The sequence below is a fragment of the Botryllus schlosseri genome, chromosome 8, assembly GCF_051294905.1.
Source record: "Botryllus schlosseri isolate E-star chromosome 8, Bs_hap1, whole genome shotgun sequence".
NCBI classification, from domain to species: Eukaryota; Metazoa; Chordata; class Ascidiacea; order Stolidobranchia; family Styelidae; genus Botryllus; species Botryllus schlosseri.
This window is the reverse complement of record NC_137243.1, coordinates 27,433,204-27,459,471: the sequence shown is the minus strand read 5'-3', so window position 1 is coordinate 27,459,471 and position 26,268 is coordinate 27,433,204. Positions and strand designations below refer to the sequence as shown.

Genomic DNA, 26,268 nt, shown 5'->3' with positions numbered 1-26,268 from the left:
TTTTTTATTTGTACCAATCAGTAATATTTTAAGATTAGATTCCATCTGAATAAAGTAGGCTATACACGCAAGAATGGATTGTCCGGTAATTTCGACTAAGCTTGGTAAAGTCAGGGGAAAAGTGGTTGAACTATTGAATGGAGTAAAAGTTGATACATTTAGAAGCATTCCATTTGCAAAGCCACCAACTGGATCGAAAAGGTTCATGCCACCAGAACCGTAAGTTCAACATGCAATGCACCATAGCGGTTAGATTCGTACTTTTTATATCAGACATAAGAGACTGGGTTAGTATGGAAGGACTATTTTCTGAATTCATAGCGTCATTGATCGGGTTTCGTTGTATGTGCTTACAGAGTGCTAGTTATAGGCCTTAGATTAGTTTGGGGAGTATTTGGGATGGGATAGGCATATCAGGATATGTCCAGTTTTTGGCGGAAACTAGACTGCAGTATATTGAGATATTGTTATCAGATAAGGCCCTTCATAGGCGTGTTGCTACCCTAAGTATTTGTAAGATTTCTCAAGATCAATACTCAAACCTGATTCATTGGGTTAGGTTTAGGGTTGACACAAACAGTGTTTTAAAACAATTTGTTTCAAACATGTTTCAAACAGTGTTTTAAACAAAGGCCTTTTCAAAAAATACCAAAATAATTTTTTGAAGTTGTAATTTTATGCCATATTTGTGTAAATACTTTCCGAAAAACATGTTGTATCAGCCTACGGGCTATTACCACCCAATATAGCCGACGTATATCGATATGGGTTGGTTGAAACCCTAAATATAGTCGGTTCAACAGCAATAGTACACATATATGTCGTCAATGGAGCTATATTTACCCTATATTTTCAACAGTAAATGTCAATCCACTATGACGTCACAATCGAATATTCGTGACGTCATGGCTTAAAAAACATGTTTTGAACAAGGGCCTTGTTTTAAACATGATTGGTTTGAATTGATATTTGTTATAATTGCAACCCTAGTCAGGCTGATGCTCAAGTTGATATTCCACGGCTGGGCTGTCAACGCAACCACCCAAACGAACTCGTGGGTCAAGACGGATATAGGCTATGCCCAGCCTTTTTTTCGGACGGATTGGAAAATATTGTCTTCATATTCAGTATCGAGCCATGGGTTGGAACTTTGGATGGCACCAAGATAGGCAAAGAGACGGTGTGTCTGAAGGCGTTTGATGGTCCGATGAAAAAAATATTTCCTATGCCGGATGATGGTGGTGCGCCAATAGTGGAGGATGAAGATTGCCTCCACCTATCCGTCTACACTCCCGCAAATAGAGCAGGAAAGAAGTTAGCGGTGGGTTCGACTTATTTATGTGGGAATAGATTATACGACACTTGATTCGGGCTTGTACAAACCACCTTCAAGGTCAACAAACTACTCTTTATTTGAGTACTTCAGTTGTAATTCTAGTCGCGTATTTTGAAAAGCCGGTAGTTTGTACAAGTCTGTGGTGGATGCAAAATTATGGATTGCGGCCGCACCAGAACCATAGATATATGTTTTTTTTAAATATCGCTAACTTGGGTAATCTTTTATTTTATGTACCAAAGTTGTGGAGTCGGCTCACTTCAACACAGACGTCAACTCTAGAAATTTTCAATATATCGACTCCAGCCCCAAATCCGATTCCTCATATTTTTCCACAGAACTTATCTATACTTGCCCTGAAAATTATACTTGTATTACATGTTTTGTAATTTTAACTACTAATTGTATCGACGTGTACTTTTTACAATGCATCAAAATTGTGCTTGCAATGAAATAAGTTTCGTGAATGTCCACCTACGTGGAGCTACAACTGCACTTTATAGTAGCATTTCAGAACATTTGATTCAATTCGTAAGTAGTCAGAGTCGGAGTCGGTGCACTTCAACATAATCCGACTCCGAAAATCCAACCAATATGTGTTTCCCAAGTTATGACACAAATGCGTGTTGCAAAATTCCTGTGACTCCAACTCCGCGAAAACAAAATGCAGCGAAACTCTTACTCTGTCTCCACAACTATGTGTGCAACCTTCTATTACACCAGTCGATTCGATACCACAGTAAGATTTCTCTTTTGTATGATTTTTTCTGTCAACCCCATGAAATTGTTGCGCTGTCTTCAAAGATGATGCAAAACAAATTCGACTCAATTCCAACCCGTAGAAGCGGAGCTATTTGAGTTTTTCTTCGATAATTTGGGGATTATCCTTGATCGGTGGATAATCCAAGAATTATCATTGAAAAACTCAAATAACTCCGCTTAAACGGGTTGGAATTGAGTCAAATTAGTTTTGCATCATCTTTGAAGACAGCGCAACAATTTCATGGGGTTAACAGAAAAATTTGACAAAAATTTTTTTTTGCATCTTGGGGTAAATTCAAATTTTTCAAATTGTACGAAATCCGCGATTATTGGTTGGAATGAATTAAAATTTGGTGTGCGTCGTTTTTTAAGGCAACCCAACGATTTAATCACGTAACCAGCAAGATTCAGGAAAAAAGCTATTTTTGAACAGCCCTAATTCACAGCACTACAAAAGAGTCATGCATTAATACAGGGGTGGGCAAACTACGGCCCGCGGGCCGCATGCGGCCCGCAACACCGTTCTGTGCGGCCCGCGAGAGTCTAAAGAAACTTTTTAAAAATATTGTTGAAATGCGTACTAAAAATCGAATTCTTAGTACATTTCACCATGATAATTCTAAAGTAGTGGTTCTCAAACTGGAGGGCGTGAAGGCATCTGAAGGGGGACGTGAAGCTGAGCTCAACTGAAATTTTTTTTCGCGCTTAGCGCGATTTTAAACCTATTTACAGTAATTGCTCGATATTTTGCCTCAATTTCATATTTAATAAGCTCTCATCCACGGTCGTAACCTTCCATGCCATTAAACTATCCGTTAGGTTTACTAGCTAAGGGGAGCGCGAAATCTTTCACCATCATATGGGGGGGGGGGGGCTAACAAAGTTTGAGAACCACTGTTCTAAGTTAAATACTTCAATAGTTCAATTTTTGGCGCGGCAGCCCGATCTCAAGGCCCACGCAGTTTGAGAGGGTTCAACAGCTAAGCATCACAGAAATCCTAAGCGACATTGACATATTTCGGATCACGACTGTGATTTTAGATTGGGCACTCCAGTTTCAATTATTTCAGTGATGCAACGATTCGCGCGCGTCTTAGGTAAATTCGTTCTCTGTATGCGTAGAATTAGGGTATTTATATTTTATCTACACATAGTGGAAGCGTGTTTGAAGTTAACATGGTTATGATGCTGTCAGCACTGTGTGTCCTGTAACTGAACCCAAAGTGGAATTAGTAAATCTATGAACAGATAGCTGCTCACAGATTTAAATTTCAATCCTGTTCTAAGATAAGGACAGCCGACTTTCATCTCTATAGTTTTGACAAATTGGTTATTGAGGTCGATCAGCCTATGAAATCTCGCCACTGTTTCTGGCGCGTGTACAATATCATCAAAGCAATCTGGTTTGCTAAGCATATATATTATCTCCTTGTCCTCATTATATAATCAAATACCAATATTGCATTTTGGATCATAATCCCAATTTTACATAGTGCGGCCCGCGAATGGATTCAGATGTTGAATGCGGCCCGCGAGCTCAAAAGTTTGCCCACCCCTGCATTAATATATGTTATTTTAGGACATCTTTCAGTAAAATACTGCATCAATGACTTTTTTCTAATAAATCACGTTTGACAAAACTGAACGTAGACCTACTATAATTTTTGCGCTGCATATTTTCCATTCATTTCTTGCGATGTGTGGGGACGTAATTGAAACTCAAATTTAAGTCGCACTCTGAAAAAGTTGGGTGGGAACCTCTGTCACGTGGGAATGATCGTTGTTTAACACCGTCTAAATCGCCAAATATTTGTACCCACTATATTTCACCAGCGTAGTGACATAATGAAGGTTTATTATTTACCTAAAACAAACATCCGCGATCCGCGATCCGATATCAGCGCAAAAAGGTGAACGTGACTAACTATACGATGACTCATTATTTGTATCCGGCATAATCAATTCGTGTGACTTAGAACAACTGTTATGTAAGTCACTATTGTAAAGCCAAAACGTGACTTTGAATCACTCTAATGATGGTTTGAAATGACATATAAATACAAATAATAACAATAACAGTGTGGAACCAGTCGATTAATAACATTGCAGTTGCACACTATACACATGATGTCGATACGATTCCATTGATAACACGCCTTTTTGAGTAACTTGTACTAAAATTTGTCCAGCGGCATATGCATATCATGCAACCATGGTGTGCATATGTACAGTACGTCTGTATGTAATATCACGAGTCGGCGAATATATGCTGCAAAAACATCAAGGACAAAAAACAGTGTGTTATTCCTGTTCCTATTTCCAATTCTAATGTAAAATGTTCAGGTCATGGTATGGTTGTATGGAGGTGGATTCCAAACGGGTTCGGAAAAGATCTACGATGGAACCGTGCTTGCGGGAATGAACGACGTCATAGTGGTCGTTCCGAACTACAGAGTTGGAATTCTTGGCTTCTTTTCGCTCGGTCCAGATTCAATCTGCTCGGGAAACGCAGGATTGCTCGATCAACAGGAGGCCTTTAGGTAGGCTATCAGCTTACCATAATATTGTAACTAGTCAGTAATACCTTTCCAAAAGTCCATAGTCTTGTGGACATGTGCGCCACAACAAATTAAGCACTGACTTAGCTAACGTCATTGGCTTAATATATCATATATTCAGAGGTGATCGTAGTAGTCACCAGTGCTACTCAAGTGAAAGTAGAAGTAAGACGGTAAGATGCTACTCAATTTCGATCAGAAGTAGCGATTTTGGAGGCGTGACAAAATTACTTCGAGTCGAAGTAAAAATCAGAGACCTCTGACAGGCAGAGTTTCAAAATGTAGATGTAGCCGAGAGTTCCCATACTTTTGGCTGTGGATCGTTGGGCGTTACTTTCGATATTGCCAAATGCGTCTACGACTAACGTAAAATGACTAATGACGCTACAAGTAGATTTAATCAATCTTTAAAATATATTCATTTACCGTGATACAGGGCAGGGTTGTAATGACTCGAGTCATGACTCGACTCGAGTCAGACTCGAGTCACGATTTTTTTATGACTCGACTTGACTCGAGTCATTTTCTTGAAATGGGAAAATGACTCGACTCGACTCGAGTCAATATTTGGATTGACTCGACTTGTACTCGAGTCATTACGCATGACTCGACCCAAGTCATTGACTCGGCTTATTTTATATGACTTGAAGATGAAGAAATTTGCGAATCATAATGGCTAGATCAACGCATCCGACGAATTCTGCCGACATCGCTATTTGTCCCCACTGCTTTCGTTGCACTTGTCTGATATATCAGATATGCAGCCGTAAAAATAACAGAAAATGATACATAGTAGCAATGCATTGTACAAAATCGTCCAGTGATGAAGAGGTAATAGATCCTCCGCAATTAAAGTACTCAAGACTTTTCAATTATACAAGCAAACAATTGAATCAAAGTTCAATTAGAGCCAATGAAATGACTCAGATGGTGAAGAGACTGATAAGCTCATGTGTAAATTTGAAGGCGATGATTCTTTGCATTTTTGGGGGACTAGAAAGAATGAGTATTCAATGCTCTTCAGTGTGGTTCAAAAGTGCTTGTCAATTCCTGCATCTAGTGCACTTGGAACGTGTATTCAGTAGATGTGGATTCATTCTACGGCCATGCCGCTTTAACATATTTGAGGATCTCCTTTCCACATTAGTATTTTTGAGGTGTAACTCATTGATTTGATCTGCTGTCTGTGAAAACACACAATGCCCTTCGTCCATTTGACGTTTTGTTAGGTATGTACATTGTGCACGTGAGTAATAATGAATGGCTAATGTTGTGTGATGTTTGTACAATATGGCTGTTCTAAAATAACTTCTTTTTTATTTTACTCGGTGGTTACATGATAAAATTGTTATGTTGCATAAAAAGAACACTGAATCTGGCTTAATTTGAAAAAAGTGGAATCAATGATCTGAGAGGATAATATTCTGGATTTGAAAATAAATTGAGTATTTTAGTGAGAAATTCTTTCATATAATATAATTACATAGTAGTAAGCCGACTATTTTTTCATATCCAAAACATTCTACTCTAATAACTTCACTTTTTCTAGTTGGAATTGAGTCAAATTTGCTATAAATCATATTTTTACACAATGTAACAATATCATGAGATAGCCGGTAAAATTCGAAAATCTCTATTTGTAATTAGTCTAAAATTTTCTTTCATAGCATTGCTTTCTACTGGTTGGAATTGAGCCAAATTTGATTTTTAGGCAATCTAGCAATTTTAAGAAGTAGCCAGAAAATTTGAAAAAATGTTTTTGAACAGCCCCATTGTACAATTATTTCTCCAATGCTGTAACTGCGATGTAGTCGGTAATGCAATTGGGAAAACCTTTAGTATAATCAAAATATATCTGTTCTGTTGTCACTGCACAATGCACATAGTTGCATGCACGCTTTTACAGCATGCTGGCCTGTTGTAAATACCTCTACATAAACATGCATCTATTGATTCTCTATCAACTAGTATCTTGACGTGAATTTGTTGGTTCTCTATCAGATAGTATGTAGACGTGAATTCGTTGGTTCTCTATCAGCTATTCGTGAGCTATCGTCGATGTGTTCATAATAAAAACTGAATGCTTGTATTGGTGATGTATCAGACTGACAAGAGAGATATTTGATTTCAAGTTCTAAGATTAGTAAAGTTATCTTTAGCATCGGTAAATGAGGCCAGGACCTGTCCGTTATCTGCCTAAATAAACACGTGCCAAGACTCTGATAGGGACAAAATGAGCATGTTTCGCAAACAGGGAATTCGATATCACCCAAGCAGGATTGAAAACATGAGTTGAACATGACTTCAATACTGTGACTTGGACTCGACTCGAGTCATAACACCATGACTCGGACTTGACCCTTTAAACGGTGACTTGGACTCGGACTCGAGTCTGTGATGAATTGAAAATGACTCGACTCGACTCGAGTCAAAACCACAAAAGTATGATTGACTCGTGACTCGGAACCATGTGACTTGGTTACAACCCTGATACAGGGGCTATATCAAGCGGTCCGTCTGACAGACCCCTCATAAAAATAATGCAGGCTTATCACAAAAGTACTAGTATAGTAGTCTCAAATTATAACCAGTTCAAAAAGTACTGCCAATATAGGTAAAATCTACTCGATTGCTTCGACAGAGTAGACGTACCTAGCTAGCTTATCTTCAGATGGGTGCAAAATAACATCGAAGAATTCGGGGGAGACAGAAATAATGTTACCATATTCGGAGAAAGCGCCGGAGGATCGGGAGTTCACTTGAACATCCTCTCGCCGACTGCCAAAGGCCTTTTTCACAAAGGCATCAGTCACAGCGGGCAGCACGCAATAATTGGTAAGTTATATTTTGTAGCTAGACTGTTCATCAGTGATTCCGAACTTCATCGATTGATCACCCCCTTATCACTCTCAGCAGGTTTCTCGAAACCCCAAAAGTTACCAGTCAACAGTAACGAAGTACTTCTACTTTTGCTTGGTAGTTTTATCCACTAGTTTCACCTGCCCAAGTAGTTTCGGTTGTTTAATACTTTGACTTCATCAGTTTATATGCCAGAATCCTAATGTTTTCAATCTTAGTTTGTTAATACTCTTTAATGACGTCTTGCTAAAGAGTTAATAAACCAGATCAATAGGCGTAAATGTAGTGATTCTTGATGTTTTAGACATCTGATCGCGATCTGAAAACACTCTCGTCGAGGAAATGTACAGTACAGTATAACAAAAGACAACTGCGCAAAGCGACCCAAATTCAACCCGTAGCGACAAATCTTTAGGTCAAGACTCATATTCCAAAATACAAAAAGTTTTGTGCTTGCCCATTAATTGGATAAATAAAATATTATATTTATTTAGAAGTGTGGAACGTACGTTTTGTATCGCGATACAATAGAAGGTTCATGGCCAACTTTGGGTGTGTGTCACAATGGTTCAAGGTTTAAATGTAGCCTAGAACTTGTTTCGGACAAGTTATGTTGTATTTTAAGGGGGAAGGATCCCTTTTGTTTGGTAAAAATGCCATATTTCATAAACCAGCATATGGTCTAGATCAGAGGTCTGAAACACGCGGCCCGCGACGGAATTTTGGGATTTCAAGTATTCGACGATATATTCAAATGCCATATATGTTTTTTAGATTTAAGAACTTAAAGTTTAGTCTAAAACTACTAGAAAAACCTGGAATCTCAGCAAACTTCACTCTCACATCACTTTTAAAAGCTACCATGCGGTAGAAGATCAGCTATTGCGTCACATTTCTAGTTCATGATGATAAAACATGACACATTGATGATTCGTGACTGAAAATTGTGATTTGGTTTGGTGCGACTTTTCGTAAAATTACCTGGTTTCGGATTGACTGGGTGATTAAATAAAAACGACTCGAGTGGAGTCGGGTCAAACGTCAAAATCAGAGGTCTTGCGACTCGGAACGATGACTTGGTAATACGACGGACGCAACAATTGATGACACTGTCATGGGAAATAGTAATATATCATAAGGTCGTATAGCTTGTGTTGCATGGGCTATTTAGCTATCTAATCAGGCCAGTATGGAAACCACTGGCATTTGGTGGCCTACGTAACGCATAGTTGGTTACATCTGGGTGTTGTTTGTTCTCTTTATCCATGTTATTATCGGTGGCGAGTAAGGTAGTGGTACGCTCCACAGCTGTAACACCAATGGATTCTTCGGCGATTTGACATTTATATTCCAGAGGTTCTTAACCATGAAGGGGTCGGCAGACCCCTTCGGGGTACGAAGCACCCCATCGGGGTCACGGGATAAATTGTGGAGTTAGGTCTGTATGTTGTGGAATGTTTTCTGGGCCAATTTATTCAACTGGAAAATATTTTTTGCGCTACGCGATTTTATGTGATTGGGATTTCTGATTTTTATGTAGCCCTAGTTACCACCAGAAAAATTTGTGTTGAAAATGGACAGATCCGCTGGCTGCAATATTATATCTCGACAGCTTTTACGATGTCATGACGTCCTCTCGCGATGTCTATAACTCATTATCGTAACAAATTATGCCCGGCACAAAAACAGTTTTATTCAAATATTTGAAAAATTTGATATTTTCCGTGTCAATCGTGAATAGTACTATAGTAAATTACATTTTCACGATGTTTGTGGAATACCTGTCTGCAAGTCCCGTCAAATAAGGCCTACTTGGAAATTATAGATTGAGTACCCCTATTATTGATGCTGCGGCCCGCGGCGTCATTAAAAACTAGGAAATTGGTCCGCGAGCACATTTGAGTTTGAGACCTCTGGTCTAGATCAGTGGTTCTCCACCGCCGGTCCGCGACGACTTTCCTGCCGGTCCGCCAGGCATATTACAATTTTACACCTTAATTTAATGATGCGATATATTGCAAGCTTGTCCATTGATAACAAAAATAAAACATCAAATTTTAAACAGATTCAGATTCTGATAACTTCGTGAAGTGACATTAGGTCTGGAAACTTGCTAAACCGCGCCGTTTGCACGATCATTCGATTTCAATTCACTCATTTTGTGCAGGACTGCAACTACGTCACCCAAACCCCCCAATTGGAGAAGGGCCGAGCTTGAAGGGAGTCAAAAATTATTTCGCATATGAGCAGACCATAAATTATAGAGTGTTTTTTAAAAAACTTTATCCAATATATTTTCAACTTTTTCCGCGCTTCGCGTCATTTAGTGTCACTGTATGTCTTGTTTACTGGGTGCCCTTCTTCAAGAAATACACATACAGAAATAGGCATTTCTTCGTCAGTCATTACAGCGCTATGACGCACTAACACATAATGAAGTTTAGGCTTAAATGGGACTTCGAAAGATGTGTCAAAATGTTTCGGTACCGAGACACCCTGGGCCGAAAAGGACTTTCATTTGTTGACCAAAAACTTCGATATATAAATATATGTCTAATTGTCCATAGGCGCCTAAATGGCTGGCGCCAAATCTCGCTGTACTGACAATCTGTAACCCACAGGACAAATGTCATCCCACAGAGAAAATTATTTGTCAGTAAGAAATACCAATTCGGAATCTTTCCCTTCTTCTATAGTTAGTATGCTTGAGCGATTTCAATATGTATTCACTACAATAGGTCACGTGATATTGACATTCAACGAAGTAATTACTCCACGAGGCTCATCCGAATATGTTTAATTACGAAGCGTGTGCCCTAAATTTTCTACGACAACACCGTGCTCACTTCTAACGGAAAATATGATAATTATCAAAGGATAAAAAATTTATAGCAATGTCTATGCTATTACAAATATTATTGACCGATTCAGTAAGAAATTATAGAAATTTTTCGCGTTTGGCGCGATTTACATAAACTCACTGCCTACACTGCAGTGGCGGCTCGTCCTATAGGGCAACTGGGGCATTGCCCCACCTAAAATTCTGTTCAATAACAATTTAAACATTTATAGACGCACAGCGCTCAATATATATCGAGATCACAGCGAAACCCGCGTTCTTCTTGTGCTTTCGCTTGCAAATGCCCACACGTTAGCGAAGTCTCCGCGAAAATCGAATTCTCTTCTGTGTTTTCGCCAGAGGTGGTCAGTAACGAAGTACTTCTACTTTTTTAAAGTACTCAAGTAGTTTTCCCCTACTGCTGGTACTTACTCAAGTAGATCTGATTTCCTTTACTTCTACTTCTACTTCGTAATATTTTGTTATCTACTTACTTACTTTTCGCTATTTTCAGTTTGTCAAGTAGAAGTAGTTTAATCCCCCAATACGAAAGAGAGCATGAGCAATTTCGGGTCTGTTTTCGCGGAGTACCAACATTTAATATTCATAAAAGTCAAGTAAAGCCCAGAAATTTTGTTGCGCTTCGCGCACAGTAGTTAGTTTTCACTAAAGTATCAGTGAATATAACTTATGTACCGGATTGCTTATGGTTCCGCTCACACCGCATTGTCGCCCATATCAAAAAGTTCATCACAGTTAATATGACCCACTATAATAACGTTTGAAAATACCGTTTTGCAATCTATCAATTACCTATCCTGTCGTTTTCTAGCAGCCCATGACGTGTCCTGCTAATCTGGAAAATCCAGCTTTTTGGAACGTTACACCCTTTGTCACCTTTGAAGCTTTATGTACAAAAGACATGAAATCTATTTTCCGCATTTAGAAGTGGTATTTGTATTTCACTTTCAATCCCGAGCATGATAGTTGGAGTATCTTACTTTGGGATCTAAATACTTTCAGTTCTTTTGTCTGTAGAACATACATGTTGAAGCATAAAAGCAAGTGTAGGCCTAGTAATGCCTCTATTCTCGGAAAATAAAGATACACTATATATAAAATTTATAATCAACAATATTTTTCATTAACGCATACTAGTCGCGAAAAGTGTTAAAGCAACTTCTCTGTATTGCTCTTCGCCTAAACTAGGGGCCTTAAAATATGGGGTAGGGCGCCATGCCACGATATTCCCTAAAACCGGGTCTTCTTCTAAACAGAGAGTTAGTATCGCATTTTCATATCACTACTATAATTTGCATCCCATGATGCGAAAGAATGCTTATTCTGTCAAGAATTGATACTTCCTTCCTGGGATGCATCAATACGAATCAAGCTCTCTGCACCTTCCGCATAGCTCATTTTGCAGATTTTGACAGTCCATGCGAACGAATTAAGACTATTTTCAAAACTACTTACTTACTTGAGTACTTTTAAAGTCGGTCAATTCTACTTCTACTTCAAGTAGTATTAGGTTGCTTATGGAAAAAGTACTTCTACTCGTACTTGAGTAGATTTTTTCATCGCTACTTCTACTTCTACTTGAGTAGCTTTCTTGACTACTTTGACCACCTCTGGTTTTCGCTTTGTGAATGCCTAGCCGGGGCTTGCCCCGGTAGCGCTCATAACAAGCTTTCACTATCTATTCTCTCAAAGCTGCGCACAATTAAGAAACGTTGCTTTACTCTCTCCTATTCGTAAAATGGCCGAGCAACCGGGGCAAATATGCTTGCTCGCCCCTAAGGTGTGATGTAACAATCGTATCTATATGTGAACTCGGATACCGTAATATGCGTTGAGTCGACCGTTGCTGGTACAGGTCGATTTTGATGGTGTTTCACACCATGATAATTCTTGAAACTTGGTATGTCATGTCGTGATGGTGGTATTTAACACTGTCCTAAGTTTCAGGGTTTCTACTCAAAGTTTAGGGTAGTAATTCCGTTTCCAAAGTCGAGTGTGTGCTGATCGGTCATGTATCGCAAACATATTTCACGCAAAGCCGGTATTGGTCTCCATTGATTTTAACGATGCTCCTTAGCTAGATCCGTCATGAACTTTTACATGGTATGTCTTGATTTTAGTATCGAACGCTGTGCCAAGTCTCAAGGTTGACACTCAATGATTAGGGCAGCAATTTCGTTATTAAGTTCGAGTATGGTAGAGATGTGCGCTGATCTGACACTTAGCCTACCTAACGCATTGCGGATTTCATGCAAAAGCCGGTGTATCTGTGTTCCATACTGAGATAGGTGATGAGATGATGATATCATGAAACAGTTTACTAACATCCTCGGTTTGCATTCAAATATTTAGTTTTATTTTATATTCTCCAATGTCAATTTCACCGTGGAATGGTGGCCTTCGGGCCATTTGCTCACAATTACAACCCCTGTCAAGCGCGATAGCTGTTTCGTTTTCGATGGCGGCTAACAGCTGATCGCTTGATCAGCCGATTCCTCAGTAAATATTACGCAAAATTCGGCGTTGATCTGTTCGTATTAATTTTGACAGTGTACCATACCGAAAACGGTCATGAGGCTATACTTCTCGATGACTTCATGTAACAGTGTACCAAGTTTTCGGCTTTCATCCACGTATTTATTCGGTAATATATTTTCCGAAGGCGATTTTGCAGCAGACATATAGACACTATAGACCGTAAGCCGTATGTGTCGTGTGACAGTCTCCAGCCTCAAGGCCAGAATCTCCCAAGCTGACCGGGACCGAATTTCCGAGGCTGCTATCCGTAGTTCTTCAGAATGATGTTTTGGATTCAATATGACATTTCCTTGTCCAATCTATGAGATAACAATTGCGTATGTGTCCGAACTCGTTGACCTTTCCAGTTAGGCATACGCAATCTCTCGATTTATAGTCATTTCCATTTCTGCAGATAAGTAGTCAGGTCAAGTGCGAACATGAATCGTGTTGAATCTTTGCTCCGTACGCCGTTTAGCCAGCTGCCTTTAGAGCAAAAATTAGAGGTAAAGCGACTCGGTCCGTATCAGCCTAGAAATTGCCCATTGATCCAATCGCACGCCGGAGGAAAGCGCACTCGTGCCTTTTCTTCAGCGCATTTCGATAAAAATGAATGGCTTACTTATGGCGAGGATAAAAACGCCTTGTTTTGCTTTTACTGTCTTTTATTCGACAGTGCCGGTACCGGAAGCAGTGGCTCTTGTTGGAACAAAATTAGTTATCGCGATCTGAAGCATTTGTCAGAGCGTCTGAAAACGCACCAAAAATCCCAAGTGCACATGGCTAGTGCAGTTAAATATAAATTGTTTGGCAGAGTAAATGTAATGTCGCAGCTCAATGAAAGTTATCGCGTATCAGTCTGCAAGCACAATGAGCTTGTAGATAAGAATAGGCATGTTCTCTCTCGGGTGATTGATGCCATTAAATTTATTGGAGTTCATGAATTGCCCCTTCGAGGCCACGATGAGAAGGAATGCTCTCTCAATAGGGGGGTATTTTTGGATCTAATTAAATACACGGCTTCCATTGATAGCATTTTGCGCGAACATCTCGACACCGCGACAGTAGCTAAGGGTACCTCAAAGACTATTCAAAATGATGTGCTTGATTCAATATATCACATCTATCTACAGCATTTGTTTACCGAGATTGTTGACGCTGAATTTCTATCTATTCAGTCTGACGAAACAACTGACATTACGTGTTTGTCACAACTAGTCGTGATTTTTCGGTTCACGAAATTTGGTATGCCAGTCGAACGATTCCACAGCTTTGTGGCTGTTGACGATCGCACTGCTGTCGGAATTTCTTACGTATTAAAAAAAAACATTACAGCCCTATTCAGTTGAGTCGAAACTTATTGCGCAAACCTACGACGGCGCAGCAGTCATGAGCGGATCGCGACATAGCGTACAAGTTTTAATGAAAGAAGTTTACCCGCATGCGCATTTTTTGCATTGCTACGCGCATCAGCTCAATCTTGTAGTGAAAAAAATGTGCTTAGGAATATCTTCTGTCAAGATATTCTTTGCAAATCTTTCAGGGTTCTCCTCCTTTTTCTCTGTTTCGCCAAAGCGATCTGATCTATTGCGCGACATTTGCAAGCACCGGTTACCTAGATGCGTATCAACACGGTGGAACTTCCAATCCAAAGTTGTGCAACGAGTGTCAGAGAGTAGGGTGGAGCTTCTGGAATGCTTCTCAGTGATTGAGAGCTCTCCTGTCTGGGATGATACTTCCATACGTGAAGCGGCGGGGCTTAAACGACTCCTGGAAGACGAAGAATTTTTGTTCTTTTTGAAGCTTTTTTGTGACATCTTCATGCACGTCGATACACTGTACAGCACTTTTCAGTCGCGTATGGCCGATGGTACTACTGCGCAATTGTGTATTGCACATTTTTGTGAGGCAATTTCGCATATCCGGGCGAATGTACACTTCGCTGGTGTCATAGCGCTTTTACGTCGTGGGATAAGTGTGCAAAACCTGCTTGTTGCGGCTTACGAATGTTGCGATATACTGATGTCCCAAATCCAACATCGTCTGAATAGTGACCAGTTGGTTACTTTCGCCCTGTTAAATCCGAGAAATTTCCCTGCCTACAAAATTCATTTTCCTTCTGGACTACTGCGCAGCGTGCCTCGTTATTACCCGATGATCGACATTGCTCGGTTGGAGAGCGAGTTGACTTGTTTGTATTCCAACACATCCTTTTCGGAAATTAAAACCACTAGTAAACTTTCAAAATTACTAGTTGAAAATTCGCTTTCGATCAACTTTGCTACAGTAACTAGCTTTCTGAATATCATTTTGACCACCCCGATTTCATCCGCGGAATCCGAGCGCAGTTTCAGCACATTGAAACGTATCAAGACCTTTCTCAGAAACAGGATGGGCCAAGATAGGCTTAATGCGTTGGCTGTTCTCTCGATTCACAACGAAGTGGTTCTGGGAATTCCAGATTTCAATAAACTCGTTATTGAACATTTTGCTAATAAGAAATCACGTCGCGCACAATACTTATACAAGACATAAATTAATGCTGGTGGGCGGACGACTGTACACATCATGTTCTTTCCGACTAATTTCAATCAAGTGAGCCCAGGTAACTCAACCATGTCTATGGCTAAGGAAAAGTGAGTGGTTTTCATCCTTATTACTCGAGGCACACTGACAGTTAATTTACCGATATATTTTGTTATGGCTATGGAAAAAAAGTGAAAAATTCATCAAGATGAAATAATTTATTCATGAAATTGTTTAATGCGATATGTGCTCGCATTTCAATTTAACACAATGCTTTGATTCCTGCTTGAATGATGGCAGGCAGACTCGTAATTAATCTTCCATGGATAACAGCTGGCTTTTTATAATGTTTTACGTTTATGGGTGCCACCGCTTTGATTGCCTATCCCCTGGTCGTAACGCATCAGGATCGTGTACCAAACACTTTCGGACGAGGGCAAATCGATTTGACTCGCTTTCGGGACGAGAATCCATATACAAATCGGGTCAGAGGCGCTGCAGCACTTTACAGAATTGCTGAGCATGGAACGATTAAAACACCACAAGGTGTCATGCGAATGCTCTTTGTAGGTAGTTGGTCTGTGTATTTTTGGTATAGTCTTACTCGGCGCTTGCGTAATCTCTACCACGAAATCATAACGCATGCTACTAAGGATACCCTGATGATTGATTCGTGGCATGGAAACGATTCTTAGTTCGCGTACATTTTGTAAAATAATCATTTGAATAAAAAACAATGAATAAAACATTTGTTACCGCACTTCAAGTCACGCCACCGGCAAACCTCTCGCGGCACCTACGTTAAAAATCATTGTTTACGGGAAATTCATGTGGCCATCATGAACGTTGAAAAACGCTACTGTGACGTCATATTGATAACAAGTCGCTTGCGGCCCTTGCCCCACCACCCGATATTGTCACGAGCCGCCACTGCTACACTGAGTACAATGAATGTGCTCACAAGTACTGGTGAAAAATTCTTTCCCATTCGCCCTCCAGAAGTTTCAGAAGTTTGGCATATCACACTGTGGGGGACCAAGGTTAAATTTATTTTGGGGTGGGGTGACGAAGTGATTTTTCGAGCTTGATTTTGTGGATGGCCGGTATATCAGTTGTCAGGTATTTTTGTGCGGTGCATTGTATTCGTAGTAGCCAGATTAGCCGAAATAGGCATTTCTTCGTTTTCGTTCCATGGATGCCTTCATGAACATAATTAATTACGACCAAACCCCTCTGAATGTCACTTTCTAGCACCATATACTTGTCATAAAACGGTTGCATACTTTACATTTCGGGTTGATTTCATTTTTTGGAAGTACACCGGTCCACCAGATATTACCGGTCCGCGAGGTGAAAAAGGTTGAGAACCAGTGGTCTAGATTCTTGAAAATTGGTGTACGTTCCTTGTACTATACTTTCTGCGCTGTGTAAATGTTGGCCCGTCACAATAATTCCTTGCACCAAAAATGGGTGGGGGAGAGATTTCAATAGAGCGCTTGACATGACGTAGAGCCTATCCTTTCATAGAATGCAAGATAATTCCAATTGATGCTCGATAAAGTGTATCGGGGACTGTAACCACACGATAGACTGCGTGAAATTTCCAATTTTGCAAACAAATTCCGACATATTTCAACTTGGTCCAAATACGGTACATAGTTTTGGCATTTTTTTTCAAAAATCAGGTCATAACTGAAACTCTGGATCTGAAACTCACACTCTTAGTGTAAAAACTATAAGTCTACCGTGTAGTGTAGAACTACCTTAAACATACTTCGTTAAATTCCGACGTCGCAATTAAGCGACACTCGGCACTATAATATAGGTTATAGCAAGTGGAGATATTTGTTTCACTTTTTAAGTAAACCCAAGATCATAAAGTAGCTTACTGCTGTACCAGGATTTTTTGTAAATATAATATATTTCATTTGTTATAGTGACTCATATATAAACTGATATATGATCATTTTTTTCATGGCCCACCTGAGAAAGGCTCATAACTCCACATGTTAGGAACTCCTGATTTACGGTGCGTTATTCCACAAATTGAGTTGTTTACGAATAAAATAAAATTCCAGGTCATTATCATACTCCGGAATTCGTCAAGAAAGCAAGCTCTGCAGTTTTCAAGCATTTGAATATCGATACGGGAAACATTCAAAACGCGTTTGCAACGTTGCAGAAAGTCCCAGCTGAAAAGCTAATTGAATTGTCTATGGCACTGGTCGCGGTAAAGTCCATGTGTTCACGAAGTCTGATTGTTTGTCAATTCGCATGTGATTAACAGGAAAAAATAATGTTCTATCCCTCCGTGGATGGCAAAGTATTACCTCAAAGTCCTGGTGAGATATTGAAGCAAAAGACATTCCCGAAAATACCGTACATCATCGGATGCAACAGTACAGAAGGGGACGGTCTTCTGTCAATGCTGACACCGCCAGAAGGAAGCTTTGTAAAAGGTTTCACAGAAGAACAAGTCAAATCGTCCATGATGATGCTGGTGAGTGACACATGCACGGGAAGGTATGTTTATCGACGCCCTGATGCAAAAACCGACACAGAGACGCGGAATGCTGTGCAGATTAGTGTACTGATTAGAACTCGACCGCTACCGTATTTTGTGCCGACATTCAAAAGATCTAGCTTAAGTTACATTTTTAAAACTTCAGAGCAGGGCTATAACCAAGTCATAGGGTTTCGAGTAACAAATGAGTAATACTAGAACACTCGACACAACACGAAGGCTAGTACTCGATTTAGAATTGAATAACCAAAGTACTTGCTTTTTCCCAACCCTCGTTACAGACCGTTGATTTCAAATAGAAAATTGCTTTCAATACAATATCCATTGTAGAATAATATTTATTAACTCGAAGACTTTTCGGGTGCCTCTTTTCAAGAGTTATCGGCACACTAAAGGGATTTAAACAGATTTAAAAGCAGCACCAAAAAGGCAAAGTATGACGCAACAATCAAAATCACAAACCATGAAATTTGCATTGTACCAATGGCAACAATAACAAACTATGAAGTATACGGACGGTTGCCAGTAAACTCGCCCCAAAGTAAATTCGGCCCGTCGAATTCGGCCCTCGGTCACTTTGGCCGTCGGTGAATTCGGCCGTCGGTAAATTCGGCCCTCGGTAAATTCGGCCAGGGCCAGAGTAACAATAACAGTTACAATACCACTACCTAACCTGAACCCTAACCTAACTCTAATCCTAACCTAACCCTAACCCTAATCTTAACCTAACCCTAATCCTAACCTAACCCTAATCCTAACCTAACCCTAACCTAACCCTAATCCTAACCCTAACCTAACCCTAATCCTAACCCCTAACCTCCAAATCACTTGATAATATTATAATTATGTAATATAATACACATTTTTAGTTAGGATTAGGTTAGGATTAGCGTTAGGGTTAGGATTAGGTTAGGGTTAGGATTAGGGTTAGGTTAAGATTAGGGTTAGGTTAGGATTAGATTTAGGATTAGCGTTAGGTTAGGATTAGGGTTAGGTTAGGATTAGGGTTAGGTTAGGATTAGGGTTAGGTTAGGATTAGGGTTAGGTTAGAATTAGGGTTAGGATTAGTGTTAGGGTTCAGGTTAGATAATATTATAATTATGTAATATAATACACATTATTAGTTCGTAATACAATTTCACACAATGTTCTCCGAGGGCCGAATAGACCGATTGAATTCGGCTGTCGGTAAATTCGGCCCCGTAAACATCGGCATATATATATACATATATATATTTATACGCATACCCTGTTCTCCAAATCACTTGATAATAATATAATTATGAAATTAATTCACATTAATAGTTGGTAATACATTTTTATAAAAAATTCTCCGAGGGCAGAATTGACCGAGTAACCAATGAATTGACCGGTGAATTCGGCCGTCGGTAAATTCGGTCCCCGTGAATATCCGCGCTATCTCCAGTGATTACGCGATCTACGCATACCCTGACATCCAAATCACTTAATAATAGTATAATTATGTAATTAATTCATGTTAACGGTTGGTAATACATTTTAATACAATATTCTCGGTGGGCCGAATTTACTGATGTAATGGCCGAATTTGCCTGGACCGAATTTACTTAGGGGCGAGTTTACTGGCAACCATACGGACATACGGTACTATAGTAGCAGCACAATTTGTAAATAAACAATTACACGCACGAAACAACACGCACTAATGAGAAATTTGTAGGTTATAGAGGAAATCTTTTTGTCTGCATAAAATAGGTTTGCTCAACTGAATAGTAGTAGACTCCAACACTTTTAAATGAAACACAGACCTACCGCGCGCAATGACAGTGAACATATTGTCATCATAGTGCTGTGCACAGGCAAGGTTTTCACTCAGATGCTGACCAATTGACGAAGCATATGCTTGGTAATCATCATAGCAGTCTGTTTTTGCAGCCAATTTGCACTGACTAGCAAGCTCCGTGCGATCATTTGCGCAAGTTTTTGACCGAATCAATTTTGGGATATGCTGCTTAATACGCTCAAACAATCTTTGAGATGTACGTCCTACATACCTACTATCACAGTGGCACTTGTATTGGTAAACAACATTACTTGCATCAAAGGCAGGAAGTACATCTTTTCGAGAGTTGGGTAACAAGGGTTTCGTCGTGTACACTACATGCGTGTTAACGCTGTAATAGCAACGGGGAACAGCCGATTTAATAAGCTTTTCAAAACGGCTAGACACGTTACCTAGCCAAGGTAGGTGCAAAAATGCCGGGCATTTTTCTGGGCCATATTTTGGAGCTATATCCGATTTTTTCAATACCCTAGAGATGGAGCATTTTAATATGTGGTCCGGATAGCCATTTTTGGAGAGAATCAAGTGGATATCATCCAATTCGCGTGACAGTTTTTCTGGTGAGCAGAGGCGCAAGGCGCGATTAACGAGCGATGAAATGAGGTTTAATTTACGCCGCTTCGGGCAAAATAAATCCCAACGAATATAATGACCAGTGAAAGTAGGTTTTCTGTACACCGACGTTAAAAACGTTTGTCCTGATCTCTCTACTAAGACGTCTAGAAAGGGAAGGGTAGCATCAGTTTCCTTTTCCACGGTAAATTGTAGAGCTGGATGGAGACAGTTCAATTTTTCGAAGAAATTATTACACTCTCGCTCATTTTCAAAGGCAACAAAGGTGTCATCGACATATCTAAAATAGAAAATTGTTGCACGAAATGTTCAGCAGGTAGAACATGCGATTAAATGTCTCATTTGCAGACACTGTATACCCAGACGAAATTTATTTGATACTTGCCGGAATGTAATCTGTCTAGCTTCACCTTGGTCAGAGACCAGAGAAAGCACTTCTAACTGTTTGTAGTACTCTCTCCTTGGCCTACTTGTACTACTTACTCCAGCGATTATGTGCAGGGTTGGTCAGTAAGTACTTCTACTTCTCGAAATGCTTCAAGTAGATTTTGCCAACTAGTTCCACTTCCTCAAGTGGTTATGATTTTAAACTACTTCTACTTATACGTGACAGCGGTCAGTTTTTCAATAAAACTATGTCTACAATAATTATATTGTTACTTACTTGTACATCGCTACTTCTACTTCTATGTGAGCAGAAATTGATGGCGTTACGTCTCCTTCTATTCGAACACTGAAGGTGAATACTTTGAGCACCTTTCGTCATTGGTTTTCAGGCTCTTGGCATATATGCTTATTAGTTTTTAAGCAGCATTACGTTGTATTGAGTAATATCACTCCTACGAGTAGAATTAACACAAGAACCCCGTGTAATATCTCCAGTATCACGATAACGAATATGCATCAATTTCTCGCGTAATTCGTGGTTTTGCGTTAGTCTCGAAGATACAACTTACAACTCCGGAAGTAGCCACTTCCGATTAGCTGCTAAAGGTATGTGACCCCTCGACCAAATCAACCTTTTGAAACTTTAAGATTTTTTTTCTATACTTCCTCTTGAAATAGTTTCGACAGGTCTTGTATTTCTACTTGCGAGTTTTAAGTCGTTTTGTCGACTTCCATTTGAGTGGCAATGCCGACTACTTTGTTAACCTCTTGCAGAATATGAGCGATGCCGGTTACGAGTTGGTGAAAAAGAGATATCTTCGGGAAGAAGACGGGGAAACGAAGTTTAGTCGTTTTCTCGGACGACTTTCCGGAAACTCAATGTTCGTAATCCCTGCGGTCGCAAGTGCCATCGCGCATAGCGGTATGTAAATGCATTAAGTGTTCAAGTATGCGTATCGTAATATCTAAACCAGGGTTGTAGCCAAGTCCAAGCTTTGAAGTAACAAATCAATCTTACTTTTATAGTGTTGACTGGAGTCAAGTCGACTCATTTCCAATTCACCGTGGATTAAAGTTGAAATCCCAGTCATGGTGCGAAGGGTCGACTCAGAGTTATATTGTTTACTGTTAAGTTCATAGTTCAAATCATGTCCCACTGGATTTTTACAACGTTGATTTCGTGATATCAAATGTCGCGTGTTTATAATATAATATTTTTTGTACTCCTTACATGTTTATTTAAACATATAAAGGACAGTTTTGGGTCTCGTTTCCCAAGTGCCGGTGCAATGAAATGCCTGTCTTAGCCGTCTAATAGGCTACATCACAATCACAGTTATGTACTTAAATAGTTCGTCAAAGTATAGTCACCGTCGGTATTCAAGTAGAAGTAGAAGTAACGCAGTAGAAGTAAAAAACTGTAAACTGTCAAGTAGAAGTAGTATGAAATCACATGCACTTGAAGAAGTAACGCAAGTAGACAAAATCTCCTTGAAGTACTTCGTGAGGTAGAAGTGCTAGGCGTAAGTAACTGAACACATTTGGTTATTTATTCCTAATGAAAATACGACTTGATCATCTAATAAACTAATCGTAAAGACAAACAATTAAAACTCAATACAAATTCACTGTATCTCTTATGCCCTATGCTAGAGCTAAAATCGTGTTGCATACATAGGACCCGAACCCGATCGGGGTCTGAGACCATTGTCGAAGGTTGTAATCAAATCCTGATTTGAGCCGTAAATATCACAATCTATACCTGGTTTATTAGTCGACTCATAATTCGAAACAATGAGGACCAGAATAAAGTCGAACGAAAACCAAAATACCTCACCTGACTTTGACCGCTAGACACCTGGGAAAGCCAAGCAAAATATATGGCCGATTCAAGTCATATAATGTTTGACTTAGTCTTAGACTCATTCTTCAACTTGATCATAGACATAGTGGTAGGCAATGTTCCCTCTAAGCTGCGCACATGCGCAAATGCGCAGTGCTGAGACGGTCTCTGAGCACAGAAAATCTAAATTGCGCACAAAAAATACGAAGTGATGATTTTAGCCGTTACACACTGTTATCCAAGGGTCTGCGCAGTGAGTTGGTGAGTGTGCGCAGACTCCTCAAAAATTGGAGGGAACATTGGTGGTAGGCTACTTATTCCCAGACTTAGTCGAGTCATGCGCAATGATTCGAGTCATTTTAGCCATGATTTGAAACCTTCTGGACAATTTTCAGATGCCGGATCAGAGGTGTATTGCTACTTGGGCAGCTTCCAACTGAAGATGCATCACGGTGATGCTTTTGGCGACGCACTTAACAAACCTGATTGGTGCGAGTGCGATCATGGCGACGATATACTGATGACGTTTGGATCTCCGTTTTCGCCTGTCAAGTTGACGTTGAATGTGAAATTCACGGAGGAAGAAAAACAATTGAGCAAGGAGTTCATGACTTACCTGACTAACTTCGCGAAAACCGGGTACGTCGATAATCTCATACTCAAGTGATAGCCTTGTATGTTTGTGAACTTCATCGTCATACTACGAAAACTATAAAATAATCTAGTTGTCCAGAGCGAGAAATATTTATCGATTGGTCCAACTCCAACCGTCTAGAAAACAACATTGGCGCATGAAATGATAACAAGAAACGTAACGGCGTATAACAGGGTGTGTTCGATATGACTGTGGGTAGGGTCAACTGGTCTGATCACACCCTGCATTCAACATGTACAGATATTCTTCATAAATTTGTTTCCAATTGGTTGGTAATATTAAATTCAGCATAACATAAAATAAAAAACAACAATAGCATGGACAAATTGGGGTTGACAAGTGGATTCAGTAATAAGAGATGAGGTGTCTGAAAAAATATTTTTTTAAATGAGTGACATTGAAGGTCTCTTATGGATGTAGGTATCAGAGTTGAGCATGGATTAGGATTAGGTTTTGAAAAAACAGGATTTGTGAAATTTTGTCGGATTTGGATTGGATTTGGATTAGACATTTTTTTCAGAACGGATTAGGATTTGGATTGGAATTACCTATTTTCTCGAAGATTGAAATGTCGTGTGGCGATGGCGACAAACTTTATTCAGATCAGTTCTTAATGTACTTATGGTTACTAAGTTATCTTGAATCAAGTGAGTCGTTGGTTGTGAAAGAAAATTTTCGAATCCCTTCATTGCATAAATTAGTATGTTTTTCTGAATTTCCAGTTGGAATCGGATTAGGATTGGACATGGACTTGAATATGAAAAAGTTATGGATTAGGATTTGGATTTGGATTTGAAGGTTCGGATTTGGATTGGATTAGGACATAAAAATTTCAAATCCGCTCATCTCTGGTAGGTATGGAATTCCAAATAGCAGGATCGGCATAGTCGATTGATTTCTTTGTGACGTTACTGTTGGTGATCTAAGTATGATATAGCTTGTGAAATGTTTCAATGCTCTAATCTCATTTCTGACATCTGTCATTCCCCTGCTAACAAGAATGAACTCTTTGATATGACGTGAACTTGATTTGATTTGTTTTGTATTGCTCACATATTAAGAATTTTATTCAATGCCAGGTTTTCCTGATTCAGTAATTTTATCTCTAATGTCCTTTGCAAAGCTGAAAAGATTCTATAGTTGTCCAGCTCTATGGGTAGAAGAAATAACCTCCATTTTTACTCCAAGTTGAAGTAGAAGTATCGCCGTGAATATTTACTCGATTACAAGTGGAAGCAGCAATCTCCATGATATCTCAAAACTACTTCAAGTAGAAGTAAAGAATGAGACATCGGAAAGTACTTACGATATGTTCAAAATTCGATTTTGTAGATAAGGGATATAGGTCCCTTTTAGAACTGATTTTTTACGTTTGAAGTTGCAGGAGGTATCTTCGTGACAAGCGATAAATGACTGTAATGACACAAAATTAGCGAGGTTCTTGGAAATACACCCAATCGCTGCCAAGGCGCCATTTTGCACAATATATTTGACACATTCTAAAAACGGTATGATAGCATATCCTAAAATTAATTTATACCAGTACAAAATTTCAGATTGGAAGACTAATTAGTCTGGTGTAAAAAAAATTATGTTCAGTAGATGTAGAATTGTCGAAATACATAACAACTTCAGTAAGTAATGCAAGTATACACAACCTACTTGAGTCTGAGTGCTCCGACAAAGCAGTAGTTATAATTATTGAATATCTCTGCGAATAGAGACACTTTACGCCTAAAGATGATTCGATTGATGCATGGACGGGTGGATGGATATTCTATGTTTATATAGGCCCGTGCATTTTGGCAGCGTAGTGACATCAATCCATATCGGGGTTCCTACTAATTCAGGATATAAAATCCTTTTCAGGAACCCGAATGAGGGAAATAAAGTAGCGATTCAGTGGCCGAAATATGCGGACGAAAAAATGCATTTGGTCGTCAACTCACCGATGTCGATCACAAATCATTTTGGAATGGAGGAGATGAAATTCTGGACGACGCAAATGGCGGAACACATGGAATAATTTTATATTGTGCATGATCTATATCTGCAGTCTGTATATGGTGACTGCATATGAAACATTACACGCGTTCGCTTTTAATCTGTTCGACTTTTCAAGCAAATTAAACATATGATCAGTTGGTATTGGTCAACCATATGGTCAATTTGTGAGAACTCAGGTGACATGGTAATCGCCTGCTAGTGTTTATTCAGTAGAACATACTTGCCTGACTTAACTACACAACACAAGCATGCTTCATCACTGAAGTGCTCAAGTACTGAGCATTTATATCGCTGATGAGAGGCTTGTTGGATGGCCTCAAGCACTGGCTATTTCACGGCGGCTCGTTGGTCTAGGTCAGGGGTGCGTGTGCAAACTTTTCAGCTCGCGGGCCGCATTCAACATCTGAATTGATTCGCGGGCCGCACTAGTAAAATCGAAATTATAAGCCAAACCGCTAGTTTTTATTCGATTATACAAAGCAGTGGTTCGTACACCATTTTGGATGCGACTCGCATCCGAGTTTTAGTGGCATCTCGCGAATCAAGCCTCGCACATCAAATAGTATACCTTTTTAATATAGCTATGCTACATATTACGGCCCGGTATACGATATAGAGAACGCGTAGACAGCAGTCGTAGAAGCTCTATGGAACATGTCTGACTCCCGCGATTTCAAATTAGAGTGTGTTATTTGACCACGATCCACAGGTCGCATTTGTACTGACTTTCGACTCAGACTATTCGGTACCAACCATTTCGACGACCGGAGATATATCAATATTGAAGGTATTAGACAACCAGCGACGGTCATTTTGGTTTTATCGCCAGCAAATTGTTTGGCACCGTACTTCACCTATCTATATGCTGACCGAAACATAATGTCTTCATGCGTCCCAGCGCAATAAGGGTTGGCCTCGCAAGTCCTCTCTCTCTTTCTCTCATAGTCCCGCATCCGAACGTTTCACACCCCTGCACTAAAGCATCCTAACGTTCCCCGACAGCGTTTTTCAGAGAAATCATGGTCGAACAAATCTTGTG

The 26,268-nt window shown here is 39.7% G+C and overlaps 1 protein-coding gene across 1 annotated transcript; it reads left to right on the top strand.

The window, feature by feature from the left end:
- Positions 1-25,372, top strand: LOC145445637 (carboxylesterase 5A-like). Its single transcript, XM_080323839.1, has 9 exons — positions 1-219; positions 1,129-1,321; positions 4,442-4,638; positions 7,328-7,491; positions 17,497-17,648; positions 17,706-17,918; positions 21,499-21,646; positions 22,963-23,206; positions 25,092-25,372. The coding sequence occupies exons 1-9, from the start codon at positions 74-76 to the stop codon at positions 25,246-25,248; spliced, it is 1,614 nt and encodes a 537-aa protein (XP_080179965.1). The 5' UTR covers positions 1-73; the 3' UTR covers positions 25,249-25,372.
- The last annotated feature ends 896 nt before the right edge of the window (positions 25,373-26,268 follow it).

Coding starts and splice junctions, on each gene's coding strand:
- LOC145445637 (XM_080323839.1), top strand. CDS start 74: ATGGATTGTCCGGTAATTTCGACTAAGCTTGGTAAAGTCAGGGGAAAA. Junction 1,322..4,441: donor GAGCAGGAAAGAAGTTAGCG/GTGGGTTCGACT, acceptor TAAAATGTTCAG/GTCATGGTATGGTTGTATGG. Junction 23,207..25,091: donor ACTAACTTCGCGAAAACCGG/GTACGTCGATAA, acceptor AATCCTTTTCAG/GAACCCGAATGAGGGAAATA.